Below are 23886 nucleotides of genomic sequence, written 5' to 3'. Positions count from 1 at the left end.
GCGTCAGGTAAGCATCATCATCTATCTGTAAAGCCGGGTCCAGACGCTCAAGTTCACCATCAGTCTTTTGCTCAAGCAAAAGACTGATCGTTTGGTTCAAGCAAAACCGGATGTAAAATTGCGTCCACACGTATCCGTCTTATGACGTCCGTTTTCCTATTTTTGTGCTCACAAGCTCAGTTCGTCATCAACTATGGAAGAGCTAGTACTCTGGCCACTTTTGTTTGTGTTAAAAATAGGAAAAAGGTAAGTTCATCGTTCACGTTGGAGTAGGGACTGGTTGTTTAAAAGACACAAATTTTCTCACGTTGCATTGCTTCGAGAATTGCAAGATGAGTCTGAATATATGTTTTATAATATTGTTTATATGTTCCTCATTTACGGTGAAACGCGGCAATAGATTTTCATGAAATTTGACAGGTATGTTATGTTCCTCTCTAAATTGCGCGTCGACGTATATACAAGGTTTTTTGAAATTTTGCATTTTAAGGATAATACAAAAGGAAAAGAAATATCTTTCGAACGCCAATATTACCGTAAAAATCAGACTATAGACATCATAAATCAGCTGTCGAGTGGATTATTACTTGCATGCAATTATATCCTATTGTATTTGGTAAAAAAATCAGCTGTCGTGTGGACTATTAATTGCAATCATGAGGGATGCAATATTGATAACTCGATGTAGCTTATTATTTTTTCTCCCGATTTTTCTCTGCTTTCAACTCGGTAAGCTTTTATGATATTAGTATAGTTGTTTAAAACAAATTATTAGCATTCTAATGCTAATAATTATTTTAATATTAGTAATTATTGTCGATACAACTAAAATCATAATATCAACATCAAATTCTGAGAGTATTATGTGAATCAAGAAAGAAAAAAAGCGTTATATAAAATCGATAAAAAAACTTGCTTATTTTCAAGTACTCGCGAGGCATTTTATTAATTTGAGGGCGCTGAATCCGAATCTGAAATCACAATTTCTCTATCTCCATTCTTACGCGATTTAGGTTTTGGTGGATAGGCATAAGACGGACGGTTTGATGGAAAAAGGTTCCCGGCCGATACATTTTAAGTTTGACGACTTAAGCTTGAAGACCCATCCGTTTTACCGTCCAGACGCAACGACTTACATGCTCCGACTTTTGCTTGAGCAAAAGACTGAAGCTAAACTTGAGCGTCTGAACCGGGCTTAAGGGACAGACCATATTAAGCGTTTTCCAGCCGCCAACTCAATCAAAGAGCTTCCTGCTCTGACGACTCTACTCTAATAACGCTTAATATGTTCTGGCCCTTAGGCCCGTCGCAAAGTAGACCTCCACGAAAAGCAACCCACGTCGTGGGATGTTTTGTAAACCATTGCTAAGCTTCTCCAGACATCAATGTAACACATGCAATGAATAATCCACTTGTCAGCTGATTGATTATGAATAATTCTATAGCAATGGTTTACAAAACATCCCACGGCGTGGGTTGCTTTTTGTGGTTTAACGTGGGTCTACTTTGCGGCGGGCCTAAGTCTGTATGTACCTTTAGACGCGCTGAATTTTCCCGGTCGTTAGCCGGATGTCTAGTCTCTTATGGGGTTGACTGTGCGACACTTCCTATAAGAGGCCAAGCATTCTGAAGACGATTGAAATAAATTCAGTGCAACTACGCCCGTATAGTTGGGGCTTTACAGATGCACCTCTTCGGTTTTACAACGAATTCTTGTGAATGTTTCTAAAAATCTTCCAAGAGTTCATTTAATACTGCTCAGTTACAATAGTAAGACTATAGGCCAGTTTCCGAGCTCGGGTTTTAGCTAAGTCCTAGACTTTAAACAGCTGGAGTCAGAAATTGGTTTTCCAAAACGGGGCGTAGTCGCAGTCATTGTCATAGTCACGTTTTAATTAAATCTCGAAAAACTAGAAAATTGAACACAAAATAAAATAAAGAGAAAATAGTGTAAAGTTTCAGCAATTTTGAATTATTTAGGAATGTCTAATTTCGTCATGAAAAACGTTTCCAATTATAGAAATGAGAAAATAAAAACTACGACTACTGTTATAAAGCTAGGACTACGCCCCGTTCTGGAAAGACAATTTTCTGACTCCAGCTGTTTAAAGTCTAGAACTTAGCTAAATCCCGAGCTCGGAAACCGACCCTTAATTATTTTATAATTCACAAGATTCCATTACATTGATCGCAAAATATTTTATAGCCAAGAGTGATTGCAAAATCAAATGCTTTACTATATTACTTATAGGACGGCTTCAATAAACTAACATGGAATAAAATATAACAACTGCAGCTTTAACTGGACTATTTTTTTTGTTCCAACGCTACTAACTTGCCCAATTTCCATTGAAATACTTTTGTTCATTTTTGTAAACCTTTATTCAAGAAAAGGGTAGCCGAATAAGATACGATTTATCACTGAAAAGTTTAATTCATATCTCTCTTTCAGTTATAATAAATATATAAATAATAAATCTTATAAAACAGCCAAACATGAATCAAAAGTCATTCCGAAATTAGATGTTGAACAAGTACATTAATGGACATTATTTTAAACAAAAATGGAATGATTCATTTGACAATGATATATTATTTAAAATATACACGTACAACAGAATACTCATTGTAGTACAGATGTTCCATTTCAAGAGGAATAATATCAATTACAGTTTATATTATTATATACATACACCAATGAAATACACATATAAAATTATCAACAGTGGAACGTTATTTGTTTACATTGAGCTAGAATCAATAACGATCGAAGTGTATCAGATATAGAATGTACATACATAGAATTTTTAATATCATTGACGGATAAAGGTAGGGGATTTTATAATTTGATCAGATTTTACATTCATAATTATTGAAAAATGTATGGAAAAAACAGTTGAAAACTGAAATTTGTGCTTTTGAACGTAGAAAATGATGTTGAAATGATAGATGGATTATCATTATTCCTCAGGATCGTCCAGAGACATGTTATGCTAGCCTGATGCTCTGGATTATCTGGAAGACGGCTGAAACAAAAGTGTATTCTTGAGACAAGCGTTTTTGTAAATCCTATAAAGTAAGTTTCAATATAATGCTTCATTAGAGAACAAAATTTCAAGAACACTGGTGCTATAAAATTAACGATATAGGTTTCCTTCAAACTTACGGAGTCTGCCCCATCATGACAGTTTCGGAGGGCCAAAAGGAAAAACCCAAGAGACCAGAGATGGGTGAAACTCCAGGCACAAATGTAAGTCAAGAGGTTGAGCCGAGAGTGACCGGGTGCCCTAGAGGCAATTTGGCGACCCCTCCTTCAGCGGAAGGACCTACAAAAAGGCCAGGAGTGGAACTCAGGTAGGTCACGAGTTTGTGGGTGGAGAGGCCAAAACTCACCACTAGTCAAAGAAGGGCGGCGCCATTCAGGCAAAACTTCTTGGAGAGGTGAGGCTTTTGACCCTGCAGAGTTTTGGAGGGGCAAAAAGGAAAAACCCAAGAGATCAGAGATGAGTGAAACTCCAGGTACAAATGTGGGTCAAGAGGCTGAGTCAAGGGTAGCCAGGCGCCCTAGAGGCAACTTGGCGACCCCTTCCTCAGCGGAAGGACCTTCAAAGAAGGCCAGGAGTGGAACTCACATAGGTCACGAGGACCAATCAGTCTGAAGAGACTGCATATCACATTGAATTGCGACAAGCAACTAGGTGATGAATGGGATGTTAGCATAGGGGAAATTTCCTGGTTCTTGTAAAGGTCACAGGTATTGGTTATTGGACACAGGTAAAGAAGGGCGGCCATTCAGGCAAAAATTCTTGGAGAGGTGAGGCTTTTGACCCTGCAGAGTTTTGGAGGGGCAAAAAGGAAAAACCCAAGAGACCAGAGATGGGTGAAACTCCAGGCACAAATGTGGGTCAGAGGCTGAGTCAAGGGTAGACAGGCGCCCTAGAGGCAACTTGGCGACCCCTTTTTCAGCAGAAGGACCTTCAAAGAAGGCCAGGAGTGGAACTCACGAGGACTAATCAGTCTGAAGAGACTGCCAAGCATATCAAACTGAATTGCGACAAACAACCAGGTGGGATGTTAGCATAGGGAAAATTTCCTGGTTCTTGTAAAGGACACAGGTATTGGTTTGCCTAACATACTACTTGGGAACACAATAAGCTTCGGTTGACGTGTGGGGTTCTTTGAACCTTTGGATCCTTGATCTCTCCATTCAAAAAGAAAATAATAAAAAAATAAATAATAATAATAATAATAATATAATAATAATAAAGATATAGGTATTCACCTTAATACCATAGCCACATCTAATACAAGGCCCCGGTCTAAGATATTGCAACGTCGCAGTGTAGGCCTAGAATCTAATACATGATTGGTAAAAAAGATCAGCTGTTATTTTTTTTATCCTTTTTACCAATCATGTATTAGATTCTAGGCCTACACTGCGACGTTGCAATATCGTAGGCCGGGGCCTTGTATTAGAGTTGGCTATGTTAATACTCATCGCCCCATTAAAAAACACAATAATCAATAACCATACCTTGAAGAAACAACAATAAAGTAAAACGTTACAACTTCTGTTCAACTTAGAAAATAAATAAATGTTATACCTCAATATGATGAATAACATTTCAATATTGTTTGTTTTGAGAAATCCAATCCACAAGTAGTAGGAAAAATTCGAACTCTAATAACAGAATTATTGGAGTTACACAGAGTGAGCATAAATTATTGAACACATTTCATAGGTGAATAAAAGAATAACGTAGCGCGTCTATTTTTGTGGCAAACATTATACTTTGTTCAAATTAACTTTTGAATTGGGATGGACATGCGCAGCAGAGAAGGCATACAGTGGCAGGGATACAACGGCTGCTATGTTGCCGTTGTGTATCGGCCAGCGTTCTCTAATTTCCACTGAGTATTCAAGCGCTCATGTTAAAGTTATGGCGTTTCCTCTCTGCAATCACAGTCTGCATTGACAACTACGCTTCCACCTATGACTCAATCCATCACTGCAATTGGCTGATCTCCCTCCATTTCTCTGCGCCGCAAATTCCTCCAAGTCTGAAGAAGATTTACACGAAGTATAGTGTAGCTTCTATAATATTTGTGATAATCATCATAGAAACACACAGTCGGCTCAATGGGGGGAGGGGGTTGACAGAGCGTCAGGGGAAAGCTATGTGCGTTCTGTAGTTTCACGAAAGCAAATCGGTTATTACTGTTCAAAGACTTTTTTGTTTAGAGTATGGCCGTGAAAAATAAGTTGTATGCAATGAAGTCATGTAATATTGATGAACTAAAACGAAGATTTGAAGACGTAATTCAGAACATAACATTCAAACAAATCCACAATGTATGGCGTGAAATTGAATATCGTCTAGATATTTTATGTGCAACAAAAGGTGATCATGTAAAAATTTGTTGAACTTGTCATGAGTTATAAATAAAACTATTTGAAATTAGCTTTTCAATATTCTAAATCAATATTCGCTAAATTAATATTCATGTGAGTACACGTATTCGTTATTTTTTATTCACCTAAGAAATGTGTTCAATAATTTATGCTCACCCTTATGTATGAATAATATCATAGAGAAACAATAGCGTAAGTAGATATCCCATGGTATACGGCGTTCATGTCGCAACTTTAACTGTTATCTCAAGCCGATTACTGTCGATTTTCACTGGTTTGACCGGGTAAGAGTGTATGAACGGCACAATATGAGAGACTACCAGCGTCATAAAGCTCCACGGGAAAGAACTACGTGGACTATAGGCTTGAGATAACAGTAAAAGTTGCGACATAAACGCCCTATACCATGGGATATCTACTTATGCTATTGTTTCTCTATGGTTATATGCATTAACAATGTATTATTGATCAAATTAGCAGTTTCTTGGCTCACCTAAAATAAAATTACAATACTGTTTGCTTTGAGAAATGCAATCAAGAAGAAAAACAAATTCAAACTCTTATAACAGAATTAGAATTATAAGTCTGAAGAATATGCATTAAAAATGATATATTGATCAAATTTGTAGTTTCTTGGCTCACCTAAAATTTGAAACATTTTAAAAAAGGAGGTAATAATTTTGCAGAAGACACAAATGATTCTAATGATATACAGTATTACTGAAAAATATTAAGATAGTCTAGTAATGAAAGTTATAAAATTAAGCTCAATCATAGGTCATGAACTTATAGATAAAATTGAAACAAATGTTCTTTAAGCTCAAAATGTTCAAGCTATTGTTAAAAGAACTGTTTTATCAATGAAAACACTGTTTCAACAAACTCGATTCCACTCATTCATCATTTTTAGTCACAATCAAGGTCAAGTTCATTTTTTACTAATGAATGTAATTGACAAAACGATGTTTTACCAATTGACAAAACAATGTTTTAAGAGTTCACTAAATTTGATGACTAATGATATTTTTGTTTTGAAATGTGACACCAACTGCACAGCGAGAATCCGATCTAGATATTATAATTTCAAAAATAGTTTGTTATCGAACTAAAGAAATAGGTTAAATACTGGAATTTACCTGATCCACAAACAACGAAAACGAATAGAGCAAGAAGCCATGGTCCAACCGGGTATTTCTCATCTTGTGGTTTCTGTAAATGAAAAAATCAATCATTAATAACTATGAAACACACAAAAACGTTACAAATAAAATGAACACTTTTTAGTTCTTATTATAAAACTGTACACAGTGGTTTTGCTATATAAATCTACCTATTTCCCATGGAAAACGGACATACATTCTTCAACTAGATGTCATTTTGAAGCTTCGGAAATATTCTACAACACTGTATCAATACTATTATAGTGCGGTCCACGTTATAATGGCAGTGTTTGATTGGCAATGGTATAGCTATCCTTATCTATCATTCAACAAAGTGGATAGCTTTATCTCTTTCTAACTGGACATGGCCACTTCAGGAAACATCTCCACACAATTGGACTCAGAAATGAAAGCCAGATGTGTAGGCTTTGTAATCAGTCTGAAGAGACTGCTAAGCATATCATACTGGATTGCGAAAGTCTTGGAGCTAGATGAAGGGCTCTGTTTGGCTGTAAGCAGCCAGGTGAGGAATGGGATGTTGGTATAGGGAAGAAACTCCTGGATCTTGTAAAGGACACGGGAGTTGGTTTGCCTAACTAACATACTTTGGGACACACAATAAGCTTCGGTTGACGTGTGAGGTTCTTTGAACCTTTGGATCTTTGAATCCGTCCCTTCAAAACATAAACATCTCTTTCTCGCTTTGCTCTGTTGCCAGATCGTATTTCAACAATGTAGAATTAATAATTAACAAAATATTTCATCTTAATTATCAAAAATTCATTATGAAATAATTGGAAAATATAATTTCTTTCTTAATAAAATATAATTGATTATTTTAAATGAGAATGAACAGTTAATATTTCATCAATAAACCTGTATCAGCTACCGTCTATATAAGACATTGACAATATAGAGGATCGGCAAGGTTGTTCTCCTATCTTTCTCTACTTCCATTATAACGTGGACTTCACTATAGTGTATGTTCACTGTAAAGACATCTTTTTAAAGGGCGGGAAGTAGAATTTTGTCCCCGAAAAAATCCTGTCACAAGCTTTTTTCAAGGTTGGAGCGATATAGAAAAAAGAAAGGAAAGTACAGTTTTCAGCGGAATACACGCTTTATCCAATATATGTCAAACCTAAAATTTGAAGAGTATTGGGTTTTTCTAAAGAATTGTTTAGAATAAATCTATTGAACTGGATAAATGAATCTGATTAGTATGATATATAACGTTAGTTATAAGTTCAATATTGTAAAAGTCTACAAATTTATGTTGCCATCTTTTGATGTATTATCGTATATATCACCTTAAGGCTCCTATATATAGAAAACAATGAGAGATAAATTATGGAAAAAGTTGAAATATAAATGCTGTACGAAAATTTGTTAACTTTGATTTTGTACTGAATAGTCATTTCCATAAGACGCATAGTTTTCGAGATAAATGCGGGAAACCAAAAATTGTACCTTTGAACCACTCCCACTTAGCACAGGGGGATAGGGGTGAGGACTTTTGAAGTTTACCTCCTTACTACACTAAACAGAGCCGCGTGGTCAAAAATTGTTTTCCATATTTTGCCTCTATAACCCTTCATTGACTGAACTATTTTGCGAGAGTTAATTAGCTGAACATAATTAGCTGATTTATTTGTATAGTCTCTCCAGCCAGTCTTCAAAAATGAATTTTCCAACCCTATGGACGTTTCATCTCAATAGCGCAGAGTGAGTTAGCTTCAGATCACTTCCCACATCGATATTAACAGTCTTTAATTAGTATTTCAAGCTCTTTAAAACAAACATGCCCACGAAAGCCATTCATTCCATTTTTGGTTCCATTTTGACTTCCTACTTTTGAATTTTATTGACCAAGAACTCGGAAAGTTCAATTTTTTGGGAATGCTTTAATCGAAATTTCTAAAAAATACTACGTGCTTTGAAGAACTGAGTCATAATATGTTAGGATAACTCAATCACCACATTTTATATTACAACACTGTGGTCAGCGTAGTATAACCACTTCCGGAATTTCTTCCTCAAATTGTATTTTCCTTGCATAGTCCAAATCAACTTAATTTCTCTATTCAAATGATCTTATTTAAAAAAACAAAACAAAAACATTATAGCTATTATTATCTGATCACTAATTTATTTATTTCGGGTTCTTTAATAATTCGCATTAGGTCTATCCGCCTATCTAAGCATCATCTTCACTAGAGCTATAGAAAGTTATTTATAGTTTTACAAAAACTTCAATTATTCCAAATTAAGTGAAAACGCCTTTTCAAGATATTTCAATATGGAAATAGATTTTCTATTCTACTAATAAAATACCTAAAATATTGGAGAATAACTCGGAGTTGAATTATCCGAGATCATTTACAACTAAAATGTATTGACTATAGTTAGGTCCACGTTATAATGACAGCATTCGATTAGCATTGGTGTTTCTATACTTGTATATCATTCAAAAAAGTAGATAACACTTAGCCTATATTCCTAGCTTTGCAACGTTGCCAGATTTTTTTCAACAATGTGGCGATGTAATTAACAAAATATATACTAATCTCAATTATAAAAATTCATTATTAAATCGTTGAAAAATATTTTTCTTGACGAATAAAATGTAATTGACCATTTTAAAAAAAATGAACATTTATTCTAATATAACATTGGACATACTGGTATCAACTATCCTCTACAGAAGGCAGAGAATCGGCAACTCTATTTTTCTATCATTCACCGTCTTATAAGGTAGACATCACTATAGTGACTAGACTATGATGTTAACTAAAAAAGGTTTAGTTACAGAACTGAAAAAATGCACAACATAGTGCCTGCATATTTTAATATCATCTTCAGTTTCTTTTAGATATTTCTGAAAAAACGCTCTAGAACCGAACAGATCTTCAAGAAGATGATGAAGAAGGCATTTGGTCAGAAATACAAGTGAATGGCTTACAATTAGTGAAGGCTTACAAAAAAAACATATTTCTTATCTGATAATATAATTATTATTCAAACAATATTGATCCCTATTTACGATGGTCTTGCCATACACACTGCAATGTGACCATTTTTGTATGTCTTTAGTGGCCTGTCTACCACTCGCCTTTGCTCAACAAAGAATAATAGAAGCAAGCAAAGGTCAGTGAAGGCAGAGATAAGGGAAGATCTAACTTCTCTCTGGTGAAGGCAAGAGCTGGCAAAGCAGACATCGACACTTGTGCTCGTCCTCATTTGTAGGCATTGGGCGAGAGTGTGGATGCAGAATTAGACAAGCATAGCAACACCAACGATAATAAATATTGCAATTATAAAGTGTACAACACTATTATACTATAGCCAATATGTTATTAATGAGAACATACTAAAATGACGACTTGCAGACTATAGGCTACTATTTGTAAAAATTACAGTTCTACTGACAATGAATCCAATGTTGTTCTAAAGCATGCTCAAGTCAGTGAGTAAATATTTTATATTATTCACAAATAGGATAATCTGCAAGTCGGTATTTTATTGACAAAACTTGGTGAAACATATGTCAGAGAAACTTAAGATTAATGATAAATTGATTCAATATTTAAACCCAAATCATGCAGCCTAGCCTACGTGTTGACAAGAAAGGACCGTATAAAACGACTTCAAATGGAACCAGCTTACTCCTATTTTACATAATAACAATTCTATAGCCTACAGCAATGGGTTATAATAATTGGATATTATTAAAAGTTACTATTCAGTGAGTAACATTGAGTAAATAGCGGTATGTATGTTATTCAGTATCCGCATTCCAATCTTACGGCTTTCTTTTTTCAAGGTTTTGATTTAATTAATGACTAAAAAGCCTATTTGAAAAATAACATGACAAAAAATGAAAAGAGTTTATGTTCAATATTAAACATCGAGATGTTACTGAAAAGTTGGAATAAAAACAAACAAATCTCTTGACATAAGCCCATAAACACTAACCTATCTATAAAGGAGTACTTACGGTTGATTTTGGTACGTTTCCACGTAATGTAACATTTTTACTTGCTTTATCGTTGGCAATTCGCATCCTCTGTTTCGGAGCCATTTTGCTGGGTTATAAAATTAACACAAGCCCTTTCAGTGAGTCACAAATGAAAACATACGGCGAATTTGAGAGAATGTATAACCTACTTCTCTTTAGTTTTAAATGGCCAACCAAACCAAACTGAGTTGTTGACGTATTTGAAAGGAAGTCAACGTATGCTGAAATTTGTCAGCGGAAGCAGGGAATAAAAATCAGCTGATTGAAAAGTGGAACCAAATTCAATTTGTGATCGATAATTTACATCGAACAGGAAAATTTGCTCATTGATAAAATATTTTCAGATAGAGAAGAGTTATTGGGAATTTTTAATGCATAAATGGAATTGGTTTTAACCCGCTCTGAGGTAAAAATTGAAATGGATTTTGTGGAGTTACTTGAGTGCCTCAGATCTGCAAGATTCCAATTGGGCTAGTGTAGAAACATAACCTGAAAGGCTCTGTTCAATTGGATTTAAAAGGTGAAATGAAAGGTCAAGTTTTGGCTTTTAGATGGCAATATGGTAATATTAATTTAAACGTGTTCATGATTTTCGATAATAAACACAAATTAAATGAAAAGTTGAAATGCTCTTACATTTGAGATATTGTACATTCCCACAGCAACGTGTTTACGTTGCAGGCTGATACCATGACCATGAAGTAAAAAATATGTAAAAAAATGATTTTCTTCTTTCTGTATGCTGATACCATAAAGGAAGTAAATATTACTCAATATTAAGTAAAATATTACTTATTTTATCTGTGTTGATACACAGTGAGGGCCTCGTTAGGCTGGCCACTAACGATAAGACATGCATGATAAACATGATGTGTACACACATGCACACACGCATGTTTTGTCATCAGCGAGAGCCTCTGAACAAAAAACAGCTGTTTAATAGCAGCTTTCAACATACAATGAATAAACTACTGGGAAATTACAAATTCAACCTCAAATAGAGCAGTAAGGAGAAAAATAAACAACAGAAAAAAATACAAAAACCCAACACCAGAAGAAGTTTGTTGGAAGCCTTTCGCTCTGATGACACACCGATGTATGGCATGAGTGTACACACTTGTTCATCATGCATGTCTGGTCGTTATTAATCGTTATTGGTCAGCCTAAAGCTGGGTTTACACCGGAGTTAATATCAAAAAGTCATTAAAATTATCATGTTAATAAAATTTTCTTTAATAACTAGGAATTTTCTGTTAGAAATCATCAAATTTTATTGTTAAGAAAACATTTTTAAAGTTAATAGCTCGTGTTATTAACTCCGGTGTAAACAAAGCTTTATAATAACAGTATTTGATCGACATTGGTGTTGCTATCCTTGCCTACCATTCGACAAAAAATATAACACTATCCTTTTCTAGCTCTTCCAGATCGTTTTTCAACAATGTAGAAACATAATTAATTGACAAAATATTTAATTTCATTTATGAAAATTCAATATTAATCATTGAAAAAAATGGTCAATGATTAAAATATAATTGATTATTTTAAACAAGGATGAACAGTTAATGTCACATCAGATTTACTGGTAAGCTATCATCTATCCACTATGAGAAGGCAGTGGCAACTCTGTCCTAAGTTTATCCATTTCCATTTATAAGTGGACGTCACTAGCCTATAGTTATAGATGAATAGAGCCTAAAAGGTTGTTTAATTAGGTTCTAAAGGTAAGGGAGGTTAGGTTTTGAAAGGAGGCTTAAGACACATTAAAATTAAAAAACTCAATTTCTATAAAAACTGGGATATTTATTGGAAGAAATTGAAAAATACTTGACTACTGATATATAATCATTATAAATGTCTTACATCTATTAGTCTTACATCTAATAGTCCTTCTAAATATCAATTTATATAATCTTAGCCCTTCATAAAAACAAAAACAATATAGACATTGGTAGCATTCAATCTTTTCACTAGCCTTATATTTTCAACTTGGGAAATAATTGATGATTATTTGAGATCAGGGAAAAGTCACTATTCATATAGGCTACTTCAGTAAGGCTCAACTCACACTTACGCGACTCAGATCGAGAAGATACTCGACTCTATTATAGTGAGGTCCACATTATAATGGCAATGTATGATTGACAATACTGTTGCTGTCCTTTTCTATCATACAAAACAACAGATAGCACTATCTCTCTCTCGCTTTGCAATGTTGTCTACTTGCCAGAATATTTTATATTTACTTTTAACAGTGACTGTACAAAACTGAACAAAAATTCTCAGACGCCATTTTTTCTTCATTTTATCAAAATACTTGAGTACACAAGTTGTATAATTGATTAAAATGTATTTTTGAAACGATGAAATAATTTTTAAACATCAGGCCTACTGTATGAGAAACACAAATTGAAATACCTGAAATGACATTTTAAAAGTAGATAACCAACCATCCTAGACTTCATCCATGCTTCAGTTAGTCTACCCGTATAGGTTAGACCTACTCGTACCGGTATAAATAATATTGAAAAGTTATTTCAGAATTAATCCATTGAAATTTCTTATTTTTAAATAGGATTTCTATTTTTCTATTATTTTAAAATGGAATTGGAATAGAATACCTACCAAATAACTCAATTTCTGTTGTTTTGAAATTCAGATCGTTGTATCACAGCTTTTTAAATTAGCCGCCATTTCAGGTTTGTATAAAAATAGAAATCTGATTTCAGTTATGGAAGCAAATTTTTGAATCTAATTATGAAAAAATATATTTTCTTGATTTATTTGACATTAAATTGATTATTTTATCAAGGAAATTATAATTATTATTGGATTAAATTTAATGGGAAGAATTGAGTAACAGCTGTGTACAGTCTGTGGCAAAATGGAGAGGATTGGCAACGTTTTTTTCCTATCTTTCTTCACTGCCATTATAACGTGACCTCACTATAGTCGAGAGCATTGTGTTTCCAAATGGTGACACTCAGACCAGTCGATTCTAGTCTCTGCGACTGTCACCACTTGAAAACACATGCTCTCGACTAGAGTCGAGTCTCTTCTCGACCTGAGTTGCATAAGTGTGAGTAGAGCCTTACATCACAAACGACCTTCAGGACAACTATTCTCATTCTTCCTTTTGTGTTTTTACCTGATTATAAGTTAGGATATTTATTGGTATGGCTCCATAACTGCAATAGCAGTACAGTTCTGCATACATCTTCAGATAAAAAATTGAGTGAGATTAATCATCAATGCTGTTTTTAGCGTATGTGACTTGAATGACCATAACTGATGCAAATAGTTGAACTATATAGTATTTACTTGTGGAATCTATCCATGTGGATCTGAAATCATAACAAAGAATTCCAATTAAAACATCAATCAAATATAATTAATGAATAGAAAGATAAATTGAGGCACGGTTGTACAAAATTCTTTTAAATTCTCTGATTGGTTCTTGTGGCATTTAATCATAATTAAAATTTAACAGTCTTTTGTGCAACCGGGCCTAAGGCCCGCCGCAAAGTAGACCCACGCTAATCCACGAAAAGCAACCCACGCCGTGGGATGTTTTGTAAACCATTGCTAGGCTTCTCCAGACATCTGTGTAATGATAATAATACATGCAATGGATAATCCACTTGTCAGCTGATTGATTATGAATAATTCTATAGTAATGGTTTACAAAACATCCCACGGCGTGGGTTGCTTTTCGTGGATTAGTGTGGGTCTACTTTGCGGCGGGCCTTAGAGTTGAGGCGCGATGCACACTTGAGTAATATTAAACTAATGATATAAAACGTAAAATGTTGTATGTATGCTATATACGATAAAAAAACCCAGTGCACACTAATTTACATGATATTCTGGTATCATGATACCAGTTTCAAGAAAACGTGAATATTAGACTGCATTATTATTATTATTATTATTATTATTATATTTTTGTTGTGTGAAGCCACAAATTCTGAGCGGTGCTCAAGTGGCATACAACATGTCATTTTTAGAATGGAGTCACATGAATGCTCTAAACCACTCTTCAATGGTATAAGGACAAGCCTCTACCAGTGTCCTAATTATCTTTGATACAAATAACTTATAGCTGTTACACAGCCTTATATCCTCAGGAATGCAATTAAAACACTTGAGTCCTGAATAATACGGTCCCTTTTCGAGAAGAGTCAGTCTATGGATAGGGAACTGGAATAATCCTGCATTTTTACCTCGTGTTTCATAAGTATGACAAATTGGGTTAGCAATGGAGCAGTTTCATATACCGCTACACTATATTTGATAAATTTGTTATTGTTCCAGCTATATGTTAAGTAATTCAGCTAAGTTAAGGCATTCAGCAAATGACATTCTCATGACCCAAAATCCTACAAGTATTAAAAACGATTTATATTAAAGGGATTAAAACTGTAATATAGATATCGACATTTTTTCAAATTCGAATTCAGCGCTGAAAGTTCTGTAAACCTTTCAATTTTTATGTCGATGGGACAATTTTGAATTTTTGAAAGAAGAGTAAATTTTGTATTTTTCTGATGAACAGTGCAGAGTCGGTAAATGTTGCCATTTAGTAATCAAGGACCATTGGACTGGTTTGGGACGTGCAGTGACAGCATGTTATAAAATGTGCACACACCTTTCCGATATCATCTTTAAGAGTAATGAGGTTATGGGTAAAACCATAGAGAAACAATAGCGTAAGTAGATATTCCATGGTATAGGGCGTTTATGTCGCAACTTTTACTGTTATCTCAAGCCGATAGTTCACTTAGTTCTTTCCCATGCAGCTGTGTGACGCTGGTAGTCTCTCGAATCGTGCCGTTCCTACACTCTCACCCCAACAAAACAGTAAAAATTGACAATAATTGACAGTAATCGGCTTGAGATAACAGTAAAAATTGCGACATAAATTCCCTATACCATGGGATATCTACTTACGCTATTGTTTCTCTATGGTAAAACCTATCTGGATGGGGGCATGGAACGGTCAAGAGAGAACAATAACCCTCCTTCAACGCCGGTGGAATGGGAAACAATAACTGTCAACCCATGACAATGCTCAAACAATAGATCTCTTAATGCCCCCATCCAGATAGGTTTAGAAGCATAACATATATTTTCAAAACCTACTCCAAAATCCAACACTCTGGTCCGCAACTAAAAACTCGACATAATATGTATCGTTCAAAAAATATCAATTAGCACTAAGAAATTAGTTCTTTGATAATATTAGAATAGGCTCAAAATTGTGTTCCATAATGATGGAATTCAACTATTTTTCTAAATTTAATAAGAATGACTTGAAAATTCTGTTTCGAAACTACATCTCTGATAACCTGATACGAGTTATAAAATCGTTATATACTAAAATCATTTATTGCGTGAAACACACCATTTAATTGCAGGGTTTGGTTTTTACCACATGACGAGCATAATATACGTTGATTCGCTATTCGATTGTACATCAATAAAAACTGGCATATGCCTTCACGGTTTAGATCTTTGTCGCATCTTGATAAGCTCTGCAGGAACTCCATGTTATACCTAAATCTACAGAGTATAGACTGTCTAATAGTTGGAAATTATAATTTTGATGGAACTGTACAGAACACGGAAATGGGAATCCCGCAGTAAAAGTCTAAGTGTGGAATAACGTCACTAAACTTAACAGGATGGGGGCATACGCTTCATTGCACAAGGGTCGAAAATGTACTAAAATTACCTGCCAAAGGTTCTCGCTTGACCGTCCCATGCCCCCATTGAGATAGGTTTACCCGAGGTTACTATTGGGCATTTGACTGTAGGAACATAAATGGCATAATGAATACATGCCATTCCATTAGTATTCCACTAGTTTTTTCTCGCTTCCCTGCGCATGCCTGTATAATCCAAGTTGAGTTGGCAAAGCATGCCATAAACTAAGCATCCATATCCTTATTTATTTGGTATTGATTTCAACAAAATATGCTAAAAAAAGCAAATACCAATTTATTTCTAATTTAAAATACCCATTTTGCTGTTAGTTTACTGTCTGCAACTTGATTCTACATTTAAAAAATGAAAATATAATTATTTATGAACTGTTGCACTGATAATTTCGATTTCATTGAATAATTGTAGTTTATGTAATTTATGCCCGTTTTTAGGACACAACTTATTGAATCTAATAAGCAGTGCATTAGACGCTGGCTTTATAATCCAGAGGCCCTGGAAAAATGTTTTTATTGGGCCACTCCCTTGTTTCGGATGGACACGGATGAACAACCGGATGGACCCGGTTGCCTAGACAGTTGTTAGGTCTAGTCAGAGACTGAGATTGATCAGGTGCGATCTGAAAACACTGACACCAGACCTCAGGCAGTCAGGTTACTTTTTGTGAGTAGTATCTTGTTCACTTATTGTTTTATACTTTTGGGAATATTTTGTATGAATTTCGCTTGAATTAATTTGATTTGATTATTAAATCTAATGACCATTACATGTATAGGACCATTGAATCTAGATTTGATGGACAATTAGATTTAATAAGTGTCCAAGAAACCGGGCCCTGAACTATTATTTTTTGTTGTTTACCACTAAAAGGTAAAGGATAGTTAGTATAAACTTACTTTGAGCGTGCCATCCGATGTAAACATCCTCTGACATTGCGAGCAGCTAACCGACTTCACTCTAGGTATGTGGTGTCTTAAATGTGCTTCCAAATCAACAGACGTTTCAGAAGTTTTCCCACAGATATGGCACTGATGCTCCTCCATCATTCCTAAGAAACAATACGTAGTTCAATTCTATGATCCAATTGCTATCAACTTGGGTCAAAATGAGAGATAAATAACAATTCTTATCCTTAATATCAAGTAATTTCATCTGGCAAACAAGTATCTGACACTAGACCTTAGCCAGCCCGGTCACACGTTATTATTAGACCGGTTACAGAGTTCGACCGACCGTCAGTGCGTACGTCAATCGCGCTTGTCTTTTCCATAGATGTTCCATGTATCCGTACAGAGCAGGACTGACCGCACGTATGAGCACGGTCAGGACCATGCATTTTACACTGCGTATGAAGACCATCGGTCGAGCTCGTGCGCATCCGTTCCATCGGTCGACTGACGCGCTATTGAAGCAAATAGAAGCTTTCACAGTTGTACTGATCAGTTGCCTGATCGCGCCATAACCACTGCGCTCACACCTCTGCCCGACAATCAGTTGATATTGAATTGATTAATAATTATAATGAATGAATTTCAATTAATATATATATCATAATTATTTGAAATCAGAATTTTTCTACACATTTCTTCATCTATTTCCAAATTTCTTATTAGAAAAAAATAATATATTTTTATTATCGATGGTACATTTATTATACAATACTATCATAGCTTAAGAAGTTTTATAAGAGTCAAGGTTGTATTGAAATTCGAAATCAGCAATCAAACAATTTGTAAACGTGTCAATTTAGTCAGGAGAGCTCTGAAACTGGAAAACTGATGTATGGATGCCTATGGTCAGGATGGTACAAACGCACTGACGGTCGGTCGAGCTCTGTAACCGGACTTACTATGTGGCAAACAAAATATAAAAAGAGTTCAGCTGTTGAGTTGATTCATGGATAAATCATAATAGGATCAAAAAAATAATAAGATAATAATGAGGTTTGTGGGTTAGTATAGTGATCTGAGATGAAAAAATTCAGAACTGTTAAAAGAGATAAATGGTTAAAACAGAATTTCAAATGGGTTAACAGAAAAAACGAAATTTGTGAAACCGAATAAACTGTCAATACAAAAAAATGCTAGCTCTCTTTAGAGAAATTATATGATTTCTTCAGAAAATGTTCAAGAGTTAGTCAATAATTTCTTCATCTTCCCGCAATCTCTTCAACTCTAAAGCCAATGAAACACTGATTTAATCACTTATGATTGACTGATGATTGATAGCCTTTATTAAGGGCGTTGTTAGGACTCCCGGTTCCTTTATGCTGGGTTGCAACCACCAGGATCATTCACGTTAAAAGCAGTCGTTAGGTCATGTCAGAGGCCCTGAAATTGATCAGTTGCGACCTGAAAACTCTGACACCAGACCTGAGCCAGCCAGGTCATTTGATATTATTATTATTCACGTTGAATTCATTAATGATAGAATTAAATTTACATGAATATTCCAGTGACATAGTAGGTTGACATGGACACAGATTTTGATTTATACAACTCAAAATTAGTCTCTGAAGCCTGGAAAGTGGTAAAAAAAATCCATAATTTTTCTTCTTATAAAGTAGGTGTCCCTACGCATATCATGAAATCATTCTGTAAAAATTATTTCTCTTTTTATTGCAAAGCAAATAATTGGAACGAGGTTTTAAAATATTGTAAAACGACAGTCGTGGAGCTGTAATTCCAATGATCAATACCTGTATGCTTCAATTTGTGATTTAAAAGTCCGTTGTCCGTTTTAAATTTTTTCTGACACACGTTACACTCTAGTAGAGTTTTTTGCACTTGCTTCAATCGAGACTCGTGTTTCAATATGTGCTGCTCTCTCAAGTATTTTCGATTAAATCCTTTACCGCAAATTTCACAACTGAACCTGCAAATAATTGAATCAGTTTACATGAAATAATAGGATAGCACAATTGTTAAAGAAAACATATCAATGGGAACTATCTGTAATCAACATTATGTTCTTGGGAATTTCAAAGTTTCAAAACAAACATGCAACCGATAAATGCAAGCATACAACACAATAATTTATTATTTTAATATATTGAAAAAGTAGAATATAATTATGATATGTTGAATTAAGGCGTTTGGTACACTTTTTTATTATTTGAATTGGATAATCTTTTCCAATATAATTGTTAAGATCATTATAAGAGTGAGAAAAAGTGGCAACTGAAATTTTTAAGTAGTCTAATAAGCGAGTTATGGGTCGTCAAAGTGCTAAATTCGATTTCTTTCCAGACATAAACGATTTCGACTATATTAACAGAAATTCTTTTAAAAATTCAAAAAATGTATCTTTCCAAACTAAAACATTTTATTCCCCATATCGTTCATAAATAAAAAGTAACTTTTTGTAAATTCGTTAACTTGTTTATTTTTGCATAAATCGCGAAAAACGCATATTAGAACAAAGCCAATGATATACTGCATGTATTAAAAAAAAACTGCAATGGAAAATTCGAAACCGTTTATGACCTGGAAAGAAAACGGAGTTCAACACTTCAACAACCCATAACTCGCTTATTAGACCACTTAAGAATTTCAGTTGCCACTTTTTCTCACTCTTATAATGATCTTATTAATTGTATTGAAAAAGATTATCTAATTGAAATAAAAAAAAGTGTATCGAACAGCCTTAATGAAATAATTAATAAATAGTATGAGTAAAATAGATTAAATCAAACTCAAGTCTACAACATACCACATCACTCAAAGCATACAACACTGAAATTGATCAGGTGCGACCTGAAAATTCTGAACACCAGACCTGATCCAGTCAGGTCACTCGATATTATTATTATTACTCAACGCATATCATGCACGAAACATTATTTAAAAACAAAATAAAATACCTGCAAGGCCAAGCCTGAATGCATTCATTAAGAGATGTTATGAGATCTTCTCACTAAAATCCTAGAGATCAGAAGTTATCCAGACGATTTTGTAAAATGAAAAACTTTCCCTCAATGGAGGGAAACCATATACTTGATATATTTGACATGTCGTACACCGTTTGAGCTGTGCTCATCATATGCGGTTTTATACGATGAAATATCAATAAAAATAACAATAACAATGCAGTTAATATGAAAAAACTGAATTACAATGATTAATAAACTATAAATTATTTAATAATTCACCTGCTTTCTTGTCGATGCGAGTGTAGGTGTCTTTCTAGATCACGTTTTCTTCTGTAGGTTTTATCGCAAATTTGGCAAGTGAACGCTGCTTTCTGCGCATGTGAACGCTTGTGCTCAGCGTAGTCTTTGTGATACCTGCAAACATGATTAGCATCACATAACATTGGGTTCTTCTCTAGTTGAATTACAGATATTCGTTCATGTAGAATAAATCATTCTCAGATTGTATTACTGTGTGACCTCGTCCATTAGTTATTCGTTTATCCAATATTAACAAATAACAAGTAACAAATAACAAATAAGTAAGTAAGTGACAAGTAAATAAGTAACAAGTACCAAATAACAATCGTTAATAATATTAACAAATCCAATATTAACATACCGTTATTATGAAAAATAGATTTTTTCGTGGAAAATCTATTGTTAGCAAGACCAACATTCTGATATATATATATATATATATATATATATATATATATATATAATATATTATATATATATATAACTATTCTATATTCTGATTAATAGAGATAGAACTGGAGAAGAATAATATATTACAGATGGAATAGGAAATATCTGGAATTAAAAATAAAAAAAATTGTGAAATCATTGACGTATGCTTTGAATTCAAGTACTATGAAGAAAGGGATAGCCTACTGTTTTTGATTTTCTTAAGTCAAGCTAGAATTGTGAGCTATTCACTACTTATTTACTAATCTCAGCACAATACAAGTGGAACAAGTAGTGCTATATACGTTTAGATACATCTTCTTGTTCTCAACGCATTAGAAAATTATGAATTATTATTTTAAATTATTATTATCTGATGCTTGTTTGAGATTTTATTGTAGATTCAAAGGTGATATTGAGATAGCCATCCAACCAGGCTAGATATTGTCAAAACCAAATTACTTTATTATTTTTGCATATTTAATATACTCAAATATATACTTTTACACTATCTTCTTGAATGGATTCAGGGCTACTTATATTTATTTATGAAATAGAACTATAGAGACTTTTTTCAAATTGAGTATTTTTAATCTATTATTTTATTAATATCAAGAAAAAGAGTACTATAATTCTATTTTTTAAATTTCACACTAATAATTCCAATTCTGTCACTGATAAAGATTATGATAGAAGCCCTATTTATTCAGTGATCTAGCCCATATTGAGAATGCTACAAAATTAAATAAAAACACACATATGTTGTCAAATTCTACACAGTTTTATTCGGTACACGACCATGGTTTCGTGACCACACAGGTCACATTCTCACATTTTTTATATTGACAATGACTCAGTCGAATGTCACAAAAGCCTGCTCCATGGATATGTGAAATGATAGTATGGATAGGCTTTGATAGAAAGGCTATCTAAAGGCTAATAGGCTTTGGTTCCGAGAAAAGGTTTCGGAAAAGTACAACGCGATTCGTGATTCCATGAACAGCACGGTAGTTTAAATGGTGGAAATTTTATAATTAAAAAATAAGCTGCTTCAACAAAGAACCGCATTGAAGGTACAGTATTGGAAAGGAGTAGTATAATTTCACTTTGAGTTGTAACCTGGAAAATTACTTGGAAATATCTTAATGAAATATACAAAGACATAATGAGAAGCCAAGTGATGCATCTGTTTTACGTATAAGCATATAATTGAATACTTGACACAAGACACCATAAAACAGGGGTAAATGACATTAACTCTTAAGATTTCTTATTGAATGAGAAAGACTAACTACAAAATTAAATAGAATTATGTTTATTTATTATATTTTTAACTACCTTATTATTTCATCTTTCATGTTATTACATTAGTGTCTTTGCATTGTAAATAAATAAATAAATGATATGTCATATGATAAAGAGTTTGTAATATGTTTTGAATATTCTAATTGGCAATTGAATACTTGACACAAGACACCATAAACCAGGGGTAAATGACATTAACTCTTAAAGATTCTTATTGAATGAAAAAGACTAACCACAAAATTACCACAATATCAACTTCTCAACTACACAAAAAGTCTTAGGGCCGGTTTCCGAGCTCGGGATTTAGCTAACTCCTAGACTTTAAACAGCTCGAGTCAGAAAATTGGGTTTCCAAAACGGGGCGTAGTCGCAGTCATTGTCAAAGTCACGTTTGAATTAAATTTCGAAAAACTAGAAAATTGAACACAAAATAAAATAAAGAGAAAATAGTGTAAAGTTTCAGCTATTTTGAATTATTTAGGAATGTCTAATTTCGTCATGGAAAACGTTTCTAATTTATAGAAATGAGAAAATAAAAACTACGACTACTGTTATAAAAGCTGCGACTACGCCCCGTTTTGGAAAGCCAATTTTCTGACTCCAGCTGTTTAAAGTCTAGGACTTAGCTAAAACCTGAGCTCGGAAACCGGCCCTTAGAGATTCTATTCTAGTTTACAATTAAACATTATGCCTTCATCAGTTAGGGCACTAACCTGATTTCTTTGCTACAAATAGGGCAAACATAAGGCCGTTCTCCAGTGTGCTTCCTTTGATGAACCAAAAGATTATAATGTTCCAAAAAGCTCTTACTACATGTTTCACACTTGTACTTCTTGGGACCTGGGAACATCAACAGATAAATTATGGAATAAGACTGATTAGAGTAATATAAGACTAGACTGACTAGATTAAGACTGATTAGAGTAGTAATGGAAAGACTATTTTGACTAATAAGGTTATTTAATAATGAAATTATTTTGAATGGTCACTAATAAGATTATTTTGCAGAATATCACAGAATATCTGGTGCTCATATAACTCATTGTTGTAATATTTAAAAAGATAGAAATTAGGGAGGAAACTGATACTATGCAATTTCAAATTGTTTTAGAATAAAGTCAAAGTTGTGATGTTTAAGAAGATGGAAATTGGGTAGGGGACTTTTAAGACATTGTAGAGGAAATTAATGCAGTGTTTTTTATGGAAGATGATGAAATAATCTTCATATTTTCAAGCATTGAAAATTTGCATCTACACTGGGTGAATATAGCCTAAGAACAGGAAATCTCGGGGGATCGAGATTTAAATGGAAATTTATTCTTGTTACCTCACAATATTGATTTTGAATTGTACTTAATAATTAATTAATTGTAATTATTTACAAACAAAGAAAATGATGCAAATTATTGTTTTAGAATTTAAATCTTTCTACTAATTTTTAGTTTATTAGTCACCAATCTTCAAAGGAGTTTCGCATAACAGCGCTGTTGCGACCATATGAAATGGTCGTTTGAAATTATTAGTTTGATAGATATTGTATACATTGTATATTTTAAGTAAAGGTCTTTAAGAAAATACTAACGTGATTGTACAAATTTATTTTTTCAAGTGGATTAAACATACTTAACCCTGTAAGATGCATTATAAATTAAAAAAACCCATGCTT

General features: G+C 33.8%; 2 protein-coding genes across 2 annotated transcripts; both read right to left on the bottom strand.

The window, feature by feature from the left end:
• Positions 1 to 2573: 2573 nt before the first annotated feature.
• Positions 2574 to 10828, bottom strand: LOC111056577 (stress-associated endoplasmic reticulum protein 2). The gene is made up of 3 exons (XM_022343954.2): positions 10571 to 10828; positions 6550 to 6622; positions 2574 to 3026 (listed from the first exon to the last, which is right to left on the bottom strand). The coding sequence occupies exons 1-3, from the start codon at positions 10652 to 10654 to the stop codon at positions 2989 to 2991; spliced, it is 195 nt and encodes a 64-aa protein (XP_022199646.1). The 5' UTR covers positions 10655 to 10828; the 3' UTR covers positions 2574 to 2988.
• A 1545-nt stretch (positions 10829 to 12373) lies between these two features.
• LOC120355872 (zinc finger protein OZF-like) lies at positions 12374 to 23060 on the bottom strand (the record flags this gene model as incomplete). The annotated part of the gene is made up of 5 exons (XM_039444609.1): positions 12374 to 13935; positions 17212 to 17363; positions 19014 to 19189; positions 20466 to 20600; positions 22934 to 23060. Coding segments are annotated over 5 exons (617 nt in total), but the record flags the coding sequence as incomplete, so codon positions are not given.
• Positions 23061 to 23886: the final 826 nt, after the last annotated feature.

The sequence above is a fragment of the Nilaparvata lugens genome, unplaced genomic scaffold (genome assembly GCF_014356525.2).
Source record: "Nilaparvata lugens isolate BPH unplaced genomic scaffold, ASM1435652v1 scaffold5069, whole genome shotgun sequence".
NCBI lineage: Eukaryota > Metazoa > Arthropoda > Insecta > Hemiptera > Delphacidae > Nilaparvata > Nilaparvata lugens.
This window is presented reverse-complemented; position numbering and strand designations above follow the sequence as displayed.